Genomic DNA, 15,069 nt, shown 5'->3' on the forward strand with positions numbered 1-15,069 from the left:
CCTCGCAGTAAAAGTTAACTGTGGCATTTCTATTTGACCTCATTAAATTCACGCACCTGTCAATTCAGTTTTAATACTTATATAAATTCATACGTTTTTTTCTGTTACTCTCTCTCTTGCTGGCCGAGTGGGTAACATGTCAGTTTTTTTTACACATTTTATTTTCCACATTCGTCTCAAGGCTTCTGGTTCAATTCTACCTATCTACCAAAACTTTTTTTATTTTATCACATTTGTTTTATCCCCCCCCCAAACACCCCCCCCCCCAAACACCCGGGCAACGCCAGACACCCTCGCTAGTCTATATATATATAAAAAGCAAAAGTGGCGCGCACATTTTTCTATGCCCATCAAGGGCTTTTTTCGCCGGGGGTTTTCCAGGGGGGGGGGAGATTACCGTCTTAGAACTTTTTATATACCCCCTAAATCATAATATCTACGACTTGCGAAGGGATGTCATGTTTTTAGATTTATTTTGATTGACTTTTATAAAATTTGCGCTATTCTATTGTGTCGCGTGTATGTTCGGCTTTTTAGATAAAGTGGAATATGGTCCTTTATTAATTGTTTAAAAACAAAAAAAGAAACAATTTTCTTTGTTATACTTTATCAACACTGGATAACTTGGGTCCTCATCATATTCATTTTAACGTCCGTTGTACATGCTGCATGTGTTGGACGTCTTTTAGAAATTAACTTCCAAACTTATCCCTCTGGAAGTGTTTTTCTTAACAGATGCAAAATATTTTATAAACCAGATGCTCTTGTCCAGTGTTTTATCGAGACATCTCCAGGTGATTACCCAGCAAGTCTAAAGAGCACTTCATCCGACTTTTAAACATAATAAATAACTACATTTAATTTGTTTTAAAAAAATCTCATGTTCCTCTCGGTTATTTTAATTTTTTTATGAAAATCGCTCCAGAAAAAGCATGAAGCCACTTGATGTAAGGAGCTAAAAAAAAAAAAAAACACTTCAAAGTAAAAAAAAAAACTCGAATGATGAGTGTTAGATGGAATAGACTGGCTCAGAAAACAGCAATTTTTCCCTCTTTGTCAGAGAGAACTGGAAAGTGAGAACTAAAGGATAAAATAAGTGACAGTTATGCAGCTGCTGAAAGTAAATCCAGTATACACTTTCTATTCTCCTTGAACTTTGCTGGTCATAATTATAGAAAGCATTTATGTTTCTTATATTCAACAAAGACGGATGAGAAACAGAAACAACAAGAACAGGAAGTGAGAGACAAACAACGGGAAGTGCAGGACAAACAACGGGAAGTGCGGGACAAACAACGGGAAGTGCGGGACAAACAACGGGAAGTGCGCGACAAAAGGAGAAGTGCGCGACAAAAGGAGAAGTGCGCGACAAAAGGAGAAGTGAGGGACAAAAGGAGAAGTGAGGGACAAAAGGGGAAGTGAGGGACAAAAGGGGAAGTGAGGGACAAAAGGGGAAGTGAGGGACAAAAGGGGAAGTGAGGGACAAAAGGGGAAGTGAGGGACAAAACAGGAAGTGAGGGACAAAACAGGAAGTGAGGGACAAAACAGGAAGTGAGGGACAAAACAGGAAGTGCGGGACAAAACAGGAAGTGCGGGACAAAACAGGAAGTGCGGGACAAACGAGAAGTGAGGGATAAAACAGGATGACTGAAAGGATGATGTAGAAGTCACAATAAAAAAATCGTCGATCCGTCAACAAGACATACACAAAACAAAATGCAACGACTGGTGAATGAGCTGTTTTGCCAGTTAATACATGGTGGTTGCAACATTTCAAAATAAAACATTTTTTTATTATAATATAAATATAAAAATCTTATTTTGCTATTGGAAAAAACATTTCAAAGTAAAAATAAAATACATTTTTTATTATTAATATGAAAATAAAAATCATTACATTTTATTATCGAAAAAGAATTTGGATTTTTTAGGGTCTTCACCATTCAACAGACAGCCCTGCAGAAATCCTTTGTAAACAAAAGAACATTGAACTAAAAGATAACTGAAAAATCTAAGGCTTCTCTAAATTATTGTTGACGGAATGGGTATGCCACTTGTAATTATAGAGAGCATTTTTTTTTTTATTCCAACAAAAATATAAAACCAAAAACTGTACTCACTGAATCCAACAGTAGCAATTTCAGCATCATCAGTATTTACATCGTAACAGTTTCGTCGAGAATCAAAATCTTCTGACATCGGATCCCAATCTGTTAAATCCAGATCTGGACAAAAGAAATCAAAATCATGAAAACAGTTTTATTTTTCATTAAAAAAAAAAAAAAATCTCCTCAGTACAGACCAATAAGTCTCCTGTGCGTCATGAGTAAGTTGCTTGAATCTGTGTTAAATAAAGCAGTAGTCAACCACCTCAGCAGAAATGACCTTAGTGACATGCAATATGGTTTCCGTTCTGCTAGATCTACAGCAGATGTGCTAACAGTTATATCTCATAGGATAAGCAAATCTCTTGACAAAGGCTTCTTTTCTAGAGCAATTGCTGTTAAAAAAAAAAAAAAAAAAAAAAAAGAAAAGACAGATGTTGATTTTGCAACTCAATTCAATTTCAATAGAACATGTCCAACTCTTTATTCTGATTCAATATGGAAAATGCTCCAATACAAGTTTAGTAAAAACTTTTATTCAGATGAGTTTAACGAAAGACATCAGTCTTTTTTTTCTTTTTAATGGAAATTGCTCCAGAAAAGGCATGAAGTCACTTGGTGTAAGGAGTTAAAAAAAAATACCACTTCACGATCACAAACTAGCCAACAAAAAATAATAGATTCTTACTAAAAACCAGCAATGTTTCACCCTTTGTCAAAAACATTGCTCATGGAATGTGAGGACTAAAGGATGAAATACAGAAAGCAAGAGTTACAAAACTGCTGAAAGTAAACTGAAGGCTCACTTTCTACTTTCCAATTAAAGACATCAATTATTGAATATTCCCCAAATTTCAGTTTCAGAATATTTTAAAGAGTTTTTGAGGAGCATAAAATGAACACATTCACAATCTGAAAATTGAAATATTTCGGATTGGCATGAAATTTTATCTATAGTTATTTTGCACCAATTTTTTTTTTTTTTTTTAATCTTTTATTCAGTCTTGAAACATAAGGGACTACTGTGATAAAGGTCAGATTTATAGATAGGTAAAAAGATGTTTGTTTACATTGCACTTAAATTTCTGCATGTTGATACAGTTCGGGAAACAGAAAAGGAATTCCAAAGGTAAGTGATTTAAGTAAAAAAGCTATCAAAACAGAAAATCTTCCAACATCTAAGACCACGGCAGTGAAGGGGTGGAATTTTGTGTTAGTTGAGTCTGTCAGGGGTTATTTTTGTTGATGGAGGTTGACAAGTGCAGTAAATTTATTGGGACACATTTTGTCGAGGTACTTTAAAAACAATAAAATAAAATTCCCTGAATTTTAATTCTTTTCTTGAGATCCCTGAATCTTAAGCCCCAAATTTTATCTTGTTTCATATCTGTGGTTAAAACAATCAAGTGTTAACTGTTCTATACTGCTGTCAAAAGCTTGTTACTCCAATACTTGATGCTGTCAAAAACTCAACTCTGAAACTCAACACTCTGCTGTCAAAAACTCTAAACTTCTAAAGCGTGATCTACTGCTGACAAGACTCACTACTCCAACGTCCAAATCCAAACTCAATCTTTGAAAAATCACACTTTTTTTTTTTTTTTTTTTAAAATTTCAAACCGGAAGCATTTCATTTGCATATTATGTGACAATATTGCAAACATATAAAGAAAGGCAGCCATTTTATTTTATTTTTTCTTCATTTTTTTTTCACTACACAGGATCCTACAGGCCGCACAAAAACAGATCTGTACTAATTTTTAAGATGTTTAATCAAAGAAAAATAACTTACCTTGCCTTTGGTAGCATTTTAGACCACGATCTAACAGCATTTTTATAAAAAAACTGCATTATCATAACCTTTAACCATAACTCCTTACAAACAATGCTTAAAACAAACTACAAAATCTCTTATGTTCATTTTGTTTTGTGAAGAAAAATGCTAAGATTTCCATTTTACATTTGTTTAATCTTGCTTTATACAAACAAATGTTGCAATAAAATTAAACACAATAATAATTACATAGTGTCAGTGTGTTGATATATTCTTAGCTGGTAATTGCTATTTTTTTTTTACAAGATAATTTAAGCATTTTCTTTTTCCAGGATAACTGGACAACAACACTAAATAACAGTTAAGTTTAATGAGTAGGTGACATCATAATTTAGAGGTTTGCTTTTTTTATGCCAGATAACTATATAGTTGTCACTAACAGTTGTCATGACATAAATTAGCTGGAAAAATTAATACATTTTCGAGTTGTTTTTATGAATATAAAAATGTGGTTACTTGTTTATTTTAATCAAGACATTAAAAAAATGAAAATATTGAACAAAAATTATATTGCACGTTCCTGTTATTGAATTAAGTGATCATAAAAAAAATTCACTTAATTTGATCAAATAGTTTGTTTGTTTTTTTTATAGAGGAAAATCAAATTTTAATGAGATCGATCATATCCCGCCATCTTGACTATTTTGTCTACAAGGAAGGGGGGGGGGGTTTAAACGAAAAAAAAAAAAAGGGTTAAGAAAGGACAAAATTAAAAAAATAGGATAAAATTCTTATCATTTTCTCACATCCTACATCGACTAAAACAAAAACTCTCAGCTATACTTTAAAATGTGACCAAACTAACAAAGTCTCCTGTTTTGTACACATGCTATTCTGCCCAGACTTAATTTTCTGCTGAGATCACTAGGTCTAAGTTTACCTTCAACTCTCACATTACACAGCCATCAACTCCCCTTGGCTTGGTTTATATATATATATATATATATATATATATAGCAACATGGTAAACAGCTGATGATCCCATTTTCTTTTTCACAATTTCAGGTAAGATTTACTGTTTGCCTTCAACACTCACACTACAGTCACCATATAATTCTGATGATTTCTCTCCAGGCAACTCGTGTCCTCAACTTTCCCTGATCAGGTTTATATATATACTAGCAGATGTACCCGGCCTTGCCTGGTGTTCAACATAATGTTAAATTCCTTTAAAACAAAAACAAAAAAACGCATAGAAACCGAGACATGTGCATGTGAGTATTGTTTTTTTCTAAACTGTTCACTTCTTGTATTAAAAAAAATAAAGAAAAAATTTGGGCTGAGATCGAAACCAAAACCTAAAAACAGTGAGTCAAGTATGATAACCATTAGGCTAGTTTGCCACGCTCTGTAGAAAGTGTTTTCAAACCTACTTATTCTTAACATAAGGAAGTTATCATGTGAACGATTTGCGCATACGCATTGATGAAACAGTTGACAAACAGAGAAAAAAATGATGACACCGCCCCCAGTACCAATTTTTCAATTTTGATTTAAACCCTTAGTAGCCTTTTTTCCGGACGAAAACCGATTAAAAAGGTTTCCACATGTCTGAATATCCTACATACCAAATTTTGAGTCTGTAAATCAAAAATTTGTTAAGTATATAGATTGAGAGTTGTACACACATACACACAGATTTTCACTTTATATATATATACACAGCAACATTGTAAACAGCTGATGTTCCCATTTTCTATTTCATAATTTCAGGTAAGATTTATTGTTTATCTTTGTTTTTTTATTTATTTTTGTTTATTTTTCACTGCTATAAAGTTGAATATTCTTTTGAAATTGCAAATTTTCCAGTTGTAAGTTGGCTTATGCGAGTGCTATATCTGTTTTACATGCTGACATGCATTGAACAACTTTAGAAATTAACTTCCAAACTAACCGGTCTCTGGCCCGGTCTTTATTTATCCCCCTTTCCCTGAAGTCCATATTTATCACTTCCTTCCATGTTTTCCTTGGTCTATCTGTGCCAATTGACTGCGTGTTAACTTCTACATTTACTAATCCAGGAACTCTTACTCATTTCTTCAATGTGACCATACCACCAAAATCTCCTGTTATCTATAAATTTCCTACCTTTTCATATTTAATATTCCTCTGGAGTCATCAGAACTAAGCATGCCTTTAAAATTTATATTACACATCCATTAGGTCATTGTCATATCATTTCTTGTCATGCAACACATGTCCTCAACCATCATTGATCAAGTTTTACTTCCATACATCATCACATTGTGTACACATACTTGATAAACTTTACCCTCGATTGACAGTGGTAGCCGCCTCTTGGTTAGTAATAATGAAATTTCCCTAAACTTACTCCATTTACTTTGAATTCTTGTAAACACGCTAGCACCTGCTCCACCTTGTGCTCAAATGGTAACACCATGGTAACAAAAATGTTAAGATTTATGTAGAATTTATTTACTTTTTTTTTAATGGAAGTCACTCCAGAAAAGGCATGAAGCCATTTTATGTAAGTAGCTTCAAAAAAAAAAAAAAAAAAAAAAAAGGAACTTGTACAGTTTAATCAAGACATTAAAAAATTAAAATGTCAGAAAAAGTTTATACTGTACGTATCCGTTATGGAATGAAGTTCTCCGGAAAAAAAATTTCACTTAATTTCATCAAGTAGTTTTTTTTTTTACAGCCAAAAAACAATTTGTTATGATATCGAGTAAGAGGTTCGATTTTTAGGAAGAAAGGCTAGTATTAAAGATGGAGAGGGAGGGTTGGTGCTTTAAATTGAGTTATCTCCCCATAGCGTGTTCTAAAAATCCAAACAAAAATTTAAAAATTCAAAGATGTTTAGCTTCAACATGTTGTCATTAATTCCAAAGTAATAGCTCTTTTTTTTTTTTTTATTCCGACCAAATGGATCAGAGGGGATTGCAAATTGCATTGTTATGATGACTGAACTCACGCATTTGTGACCTAAAAGTTTTACTTCTCTGTTGCAGATATTAATGGTGTGAGACTAAGAAAGCAACCTTTGTCATGAACGAGTGTTAGGAAAGATGCATAATTGAATTCCTGGCAAAACTGCATCGAGAATGATGGTGACTATGTAGAAAAATAAATTCTGAGTATAAAAGGTTGCCCGTTTTAATGGTTCCACTTCTCTCGTGTAGCTCTTCAACTTTTTTAGTTAAAAAAAAAAAAAATAGGAGGCTTTGCTTGTAGAACTACCTTCGTACAATAAAATGTTACCAAAGGCAAGATAAATTACTCTCTTAATTACTCCGAGTATTTTTGTTGAGTTTTAATTATAAAGCATTTATTTACTTCAAAACAAAAGAAATATCAAGTCTGCAGAGTTAAAACCAAAAATCATGGTTTCCATACAGTCATATCAACCCTAATGATGTCTTTTCTATTGAGAGATAATTATTCATCTGAATGTTTTAGATGTGGATCGATAATCAGCATTTTTGGATGATTCGACCTACTGTCTTTATCTTCAGTGTTATTCTCTCAACATTTCCATCATTCTAACCTCCAAAATTATTCAAGCATATCTCATAGAACTCTAGAATCTTTGTATTGAACTCATGAATCCGCACGGAATTATAAACAGAACCAGGCGTAGCATGTCCTTTTTTCTATTAGCTTTGACCAGATAGAATCATAAGAACCCATGGCGTAACAGATAAAGTACTAAGTAATTCAGACAATTCACTTATGCATGGAGTATGAATTGCCACGTCTGGGCTGGAGTATTTGTCACAAGTTTTTCACGCTTAGGCAGCGTCCAAAAAATGAGTTTTAGATCTAATATGTCCAACACTATAAAACAAGGTCCAATTTGTCCCATCACCGCAATGTTGCATCCCTGTATCTGTTTTACAAGTATTTTCATGGAATGTGCTCCGATGAACTCATAGCACTTGTGCCCTCTGGATTTACAAACTCCTGACTAACCCATAACTGCTATAAAAATCAAAACAAAACAAAATATTATTAGAACATTACATTTTCACATGATTATTGACATTTATTGATTCTATCAGTATTTTGTTTAATTTTTCATTTTTAAGCAATTATCGAGGGTCAACATAAGTGTAAGGACACAATTTTTTTTTTTTTTTTTTTTTTTCAACTGAGGCTTAACACTATTTTCGTTTCAAAGTAAGTGCTTTACCGTAAGTTAAAACACAAAAAACTTATCCAGGTGATAGAAAAGTAATTTGTCTTCTAATAAACTTTCCATACGACTCCATCTTTACTTTTGGAGTAGAAATATTATCATGCATTTTTTTTCTTCTTTATTTCATTTTGTTTATTTAATTGCTTTGATATTTTGGTCTATTTTACTTGATTATAAGTTATGTATGTGCATTGTACATGCTTATTTTATTAACTAACCTATTACTTCTTCCCATGAATGACTAAAAATCTATTTAAACCTTGCTAGCAAGTGCCCGAAATTAGTCAGCGTAAATCTATTTCATTTTAAGTTGAAAGCGTGATGACCAACTACTTCAAGAATTCGTGCGACAGAAATTGCGTCCATCCCACAAACTAAGTCTTCCAATAAGCTTTCCTTACTACTCTATTTATTTTTTTGTTTTTGTTGGACCTTGTTAAAAATGTCAAAAAAACAAAAAAAACATACAAAATATTAAAGAAGTTTTACCATAACTTGGTCGGGTTCATACTGATTTAGCTTGAGTAGGTATTGGTTGTATCAAACTTTGATGACCAGACTGACAATGACTGTCAATTTTGAAGTAGGATTCTGTTCAATCCTAGGAGGTTCATCTTCCAAGGCTTTACATTCTCTCCGAGAAGGGATTAATTTATTGCTAATTGCCTGAATGAAGATATTTTTTTAAGCTAGAGTACACGTCATCTAATATGCCGGCTTTTCAAAGCCCTCACTTGTCCTTGCATATCAATTTAGATAATTTATCAAGTTTGTTTTTATTTACGATGCATTCAAAGAAAAAAATTATATATACATTTTTTTTTTTACTTATATAAACACTAGTGGATTGATGATGCTGGATTTTGAAAGAAATCATAGTTGAAAAATGTATGCACATATGTAGCCAATAATGCTTGTATAATTATTGTTTATGGATATTGTTTCATGCATAATGCCATTCGATGATGTAAGGAACTTCAAAAACAACAAAAAAATTACCACTTCAAAGTCAAAAATTTGCCAACGATAAGTGTTAAAAGAAATAGATTCTGCCACAGAAAATAGCAATTATTCCCTCTTTGTCAGAAATAGTGCTCTTGGAATGCAAGAAGTAAAGGATTAAAAATAAGGGAAGCTAAAGTTATGAGGATGCTGGAAGTAAACCCAGGGTCTACTTTCTACTCTCCGAAATAAAGAAAATTATACAATCCTAGTGCTCAATACCAAGAAAAGCTCTATGTGGTAACACTAGAGTTTTATTGGATTTACATATATACAAAGCCACAGTAATCTTTACGTATAAAGTAGTAGCGTGTGTGCGTGTGTGTGTTTATACAACTCTTCTGCAGCCCACACCACTGGACCAATCATGACCAAACCTGCGATGATGATGATCGCCCACCTAGGGAGAGTACACACCATTTTTCAAGGTTACGGTCAAGGTCATAGCCCATGTATACATACTCTCCTACAGCCCACACTACTGGACCAATCATGACCAAACCTGGCATGATGATGGTTCCCTACCTAGGAATGGTGCATACAATTTTTTAAGGTAACGGTCAAGGTCATAGCCTATATATATATACTCTTATACAACCCACACCACTGGATCGATCATGACCAAACCTGATATGGTCTCCAACCTACGGATGGTGCAAACTTTTATAAGGTCAAGGTCAAAGATTAGGGTCGGGACTTTGCTAATATATATATATATTTCTGTGGAAATATATTTTATTTCTTTACCAATCTTTATTTAAGAAGCTCAATGTGATTACAGAGCAATATAGTGAATAAATGACAAAATTCAAAATGGTGTAATGGAAACCTAAGGTATTTACAGCTTCTCTTCCAATTTTCGGATTTTAATCATGTCAAAATGCACTTTATTTCCTTTTGATGGATTGATTGTTGCTATTTCTTCTGAATTAAGGGCAAAATATATTCACTAATTGATGGATTTTGGATTACGAAACAGATACTGTCAAGAATTGTAAATGTCAACAGAATTAAAAGAATAAATTATAAGATGGTCAACATCATGAACTTTGTAATATTGTCTTTTGTGATTTATTCACTATATATATATATATATATATATATATATATATATATATATATATATATGCCTTAGATGATGAGGTATTGTTACGGATCAGCAGGGCAAGTGATGCCTTCAGAAAGTTGGACAGGCATTTGTGGAGCTGTCATGGGACCTTGCTGCCAACTAAGATTAAGGTTTACGTCGCATGCGTTCTCTCTGCTCTTCTCTATGCCTGTGAAACTTGGACAACATACAGGAAGCATTTGAGACGTCTCGGGTGGTTTCACCAGATGTGCCTATGTAATCTTAGGTGTGGGTTGGCAAATGTATGTCAGTGACGGGGGAGGTGCTTGAACAGACCCAATATCTAAGCATTGAAGCTCACATTATCAAACATAGACTGAGATGGAGTGGATGTTAGACAGTCGACTTCCCAAACAACTCCTTTATGGCAAGCTCACCGAGGGAAGACGTCTGACTCAAAAGCCTAAAATGAGATTCAAAGATTGTTTGAGGTCCACCTTAAAAAATATGAGATAGATGAAAGAACTTGGGAGAGTCTTGCTTTGGATCGCGGAGAGTGGAGAAGGACCCTGCGGGGAGGTGTGGGCAAGTTTGAGATAGATCGGACCCTGTATGAGCGACTGAAGCACGATATCTGAAAAGGGAGGGTGAAAGGAGCTGTGGATGGGCGGGGGTGCCAGTAGTCTGGAGTGTGAGGAAGATTATGTCTGAGCAGAGCTGGGCTGAGGAACCACCAGAATACTCATCGGCGCAGTGGGCCACAAAGCAGTCTTGTGTTCTTGTGTTGCCAGAGCTAACCTGTGTCAACTGCGGGCAGACGTACAAAATAGAAGGTAGCTTGAAGCGGCATTTGATTATACATAGAAGAGAACATTAAGAACATGCTGCTAGTGGCGCACAGGTCTGCACAATGTGTGCCAAAAAATGCCAGAGTTTGACAGGGCTTAAAAGCCACCTTCATGCGGCCCATCACTGAATGTGTGTTTCTGTATACCTTTTTTTTTTTTGTGCTATATCGAGTAATGGCGATGTTCGAAAACAAATTTGCAGCCATCATACACATACACACACACGGGTTTACACATTATTTGCAATTACAGGTTGGATATCGTATGATGTCTTGGAACATATTCCCTGACAAATAAAAAGAAACTGCCATATTTCCTAATTCATTAAAACTATTTTCAAGAAAAAACTCATACTTACTTTCATGTTTTTCTACATTGAGGCTGGCATGCTCAAGGTCTATAAGTTCATAATTCAGACAAATCTCGGTCTTTTCATTTGACTCGTTATCAGAACAGCTTTCAGGAGCATCGTGACAAATCATCAAAACTTCGACAGGTGCTTTCTCATAATTTTCAAGACTGTTAACAAAAAACAAAACAAAAAATCATGAGCTGATGTAATAACTCAACAAGCAGCAAAATCCCACCCTTTCAATACTGAGGTCCTTAGATACGGGAAATCTTTCTACTCTAATAGTGTCTTCCCTCAGACTGCTAGATGTTGGAATTTTTTCTGTTTCCTGCTTCCCTGATTGTATTAACATGCAGAAGTTTAAAATGTAATGTTAGATAATAGCCGAGTAGAAGCAGTTAATTATCAATCTATGTGTGTATATATATATATATATATATAATTATATATATATATAATTATCTATCTATCTATCCATATAATTATCTATCTACCTATCTATATAATTATCTATCTATCTACCTATCTATATAATTATCTATCTATCTACCTATCTATATAATTATCTATCTATCTACCTATCCATATAATCATCTATCTATCTACCTATCCATATAATCATCTATCTATCTACCTATCTATATAATTATCTATCTATCTACCTATCTATATAATTATCTATCTATCTACCTATCTATATAATTATCTATCTATCTACCTATCTATATAATTATCTATCTATCTACCTATCTATATAATTATCTATCTATCTACCTATCTATATAATTATCTATCTATCTTTATAATTATCTATCTATCTATCTATATAATTATCTATCTAACAGAGTAAACAACAAAGAATTTGAATTGTGTCAGATTTTGTTGACCAGTCAGTTGCACTGGAAGTATGAAGCGGGGTACCAGATGTGACGTGTCAGGTGCTCCGGTTTCAGTAAGCCAAATTAAACTTAGTTGAGTTGGGTCCAAGACACTAAACAAGCACCATGTGGGAGGTGATGGTTTCAAATAGAGAACCCCCAAGCCAAAGATTGTCAGTCACTCCATTTCTGCTGACGCAATGCCTGGGAGTGAATAAACCATATAAAAAACACACACCGTCTCGGTCCATGTCTTAAAGCATCTTTGTTTCAGCGAGTTCCATCTCCCCCAGACATTGGCGAATCCCCCAGAAGCAGCAAGCAGCAGACAGGTAGGTCGTCATGTGTATGCGTATTGTTATGTTTCACATACACACACCATCGACCACCAGACGACTCATGGGCCGTTAAGTAAATAGGCATTAAAGAATCTGAGGACAATAGTCTGTTATATATGTTCATAACATATATATATATATATATATATATATTAGTAAGTTATCATCAGGCTAAAAATGGAGTAATGGAAAGATAAGGTATTTACAGCTTCTCTTCTAATTTTCAGATTTTAATCATATCAAAATGCACTTTATTTCCTTTTGATGGATTGATTGTTGCTATTTTTTCTGATGAGTTAAGGGCAAAATAGATTCACTAATTGATACAATAATTAAATGATTGATTTTAGATCAGGCATAAGCCTGAGGTATCCTAGCATGGATGAAATGCAGAATATTTTGTATAGCTTAATTGCCATATATATTTTATAACTTACTACGTAGCTCTACTTACGTATTGAACACTGTTGAAGTAAATACTTAAAGTTTACGCATAAATTTATACTTTCATATACTAATTTAACTTTTATGATTTGAAAAGGTTAATTTTCAAATGTAGAATTTTTTTTTTTTATTGTTTGCAAACAAAGAATACAGTTTAATAAATATTTTACTATTACTATTACTGTATTCTTTGTTTGCAAACCAGAAAAAAAAAATCTATATTTAAAAATTAAACTTTTCAAATGATAAAATTTAAATACCTAAATTATGATTTATTTGCTCTGTCTTGTATATTGAGCAATTTTATTTAGCTGGGATAGTCTTATATAAAATATTACATCTAATAATATTTTGTAAGATCGATAATCACTGGATTTGCATACCAGTAGATATATTGCATTTATTATTCTGAGATATATATATATATATATATATATATATATATATATATATATATATATATATATATATATATATATATGGCGTATTAATTAAGGATACATAAAAATGATTTAGATAATACCTATACAAAAATACATCAATTTAGCGAGGACAACTCCACATAATCCTTTGTAGACATGATACCAAATATTAGTACCTTACGCCCAAGTGTCAATGTGCTTTGTTTCAGGTTAATAAGAGTTTAAAAAAAAAAAGAAAAAAGTGCAGCATACATGATCCCCTGTGAGTGCACAGTGACTGAGGCATAAAAAAAAAATGACCAAATTCAGTATTTGCCCCCCTCCCCAATTAGCACCAAAAGTCCTCAGGGGACGTCAAATCCTGGTTAAAATGAACAAATGGTGCAGTTTTAGGCCCTAACATATGAGTTCTGCACCATGCAAAAAAAGAAATGACTAAGTCCATGATTTGCACCCCCCCTCCCCTCATTTAGCCTCAAAGTCCCCACGGCCTGAACATATTTAAATTTGAGTTCAGCACCATGCAAAACTGCTAAATAGACATATACAGAAAATTTTGGACAAATATCGTAACATAGTCCCCAAAAATGTATTGTTTTTATTAGCCCTAAAAGAGCCCCTGTGGCACACCCAAGAGTTATCGCAAAGTATAGACAAAGAAAATTATATAGAAATCAGTTAGTTACAACTTTTCAGAAAGTTTTATAAAAGTCCAAGGCATCAATTTTTTTTAATAAGCACAAAAGTGTCAATTTTAGCCATTAAAACACGAAAGGCACCCCTAGCAGGGCAACCAAAGTTTTCCTGGAAAATCCATTCACTTACTTTTTTACTCATTTAATGTTTGTGCAAAATTTCAAAAAATTCCAAGGCATAGTTATTGAGAAAAATACGGATGGACGAGCAGAAAAGGGTAAATTTACAGGTCCACCCTCCTTTTGTCGGAGGACGAAGCATAAATAAGAACAAGCGTCAATTCTACAAAAACAAAACGATTTTGAAATTCATATTGAATTTGCTGCATTTATTGCGGATCCACATTAGCTTGTTCTCCACATAGCCTTTAGCTTTACAGGGGAGGGTCGAACTATAGTGTATGAAAATATCACTAGAGGCAGGGGCTTCCTCTAAAATTTGATGGTTATGTTTACCTCTTCTGGGATTTTCAGGCTGAAGTCTTGAAGTGCCGACGATTCAGAATTGTCGGGGTGTTCAATATAGTTAATAAAGTTAAATTCAAAATAAAGGTGCTTGTTTAGAATTGCACTTACAATGAAAATTTTAAGTAAAGAAGATGCAGAAAAGTCTTTATGATGTACATAACTAATAGAATGTAGAATGAAGATGACATATTCCAAAAATCATCTAATTTTATCAAGTAGGGTATTTTTATTAAAAGAAACCAAATTTTATGAATTGCTAAATGCAGGTGAAACCAGTTGCCATATTTGATTGAATTTGAAATTTATCCCTGGTTAACGACTTATCCAGAGTCAAGGGATCACAACTGCTAAAAATACTTAATCATTAAAAATTGTAAAATTTTATTTTCTTAAAAAAAAAAACAAAAAAAAAAACAAAAACACTACTGGATGAATTTTTGTGATTTTTGGAATAT

At 33.4% G+C, this 15,069-nt stretch overlaps 1 protein-coding gene across 1 annotated transcript in view; it reads right to left on the bottom strand.

Annotated features, from left to right (window-relative positions):
- LOC145276763 (uncharacterized) overlaps positions 1 to 15,069 on the bottom strand; it is a 281,728-nt gene that overhangs the window by 173,784 nt on the left and 92,875 nt on the right. Inside the window, exons 8-9 of the mRNA XM_080128016.1 lie at positions 11,376 to 11,536; positions 2,121 to 2,225 (exon numbers count right to left, since the gene is read on the bottom strand). Coding sequence (XP_079984142.1) covers positions 2,121 to 2,225; positions 11,376 to 11,536 — 266 coding nt within the window. The remainder of the gene's footprint in view (positions 1 to 2,120; positions 2,226 to 11,375; positions 11,537 to 15,069) is intronic.

The sequence above is a fragment of the Euprymna scolopes genome, chromosome 5, assembly GCF_053919585.1.
Source record: "Euprymna scolopes isolate OS-2025 chromosome 5, ASM5391958v1, whole genome shotgun sequence".
NCBI classification, from domain to species: Eukaryota; Metazoa; Mollusca; class Cephalopoda; order Sepiida; family Sepiolidae; genus Euprymna; species Euprymna scolopes.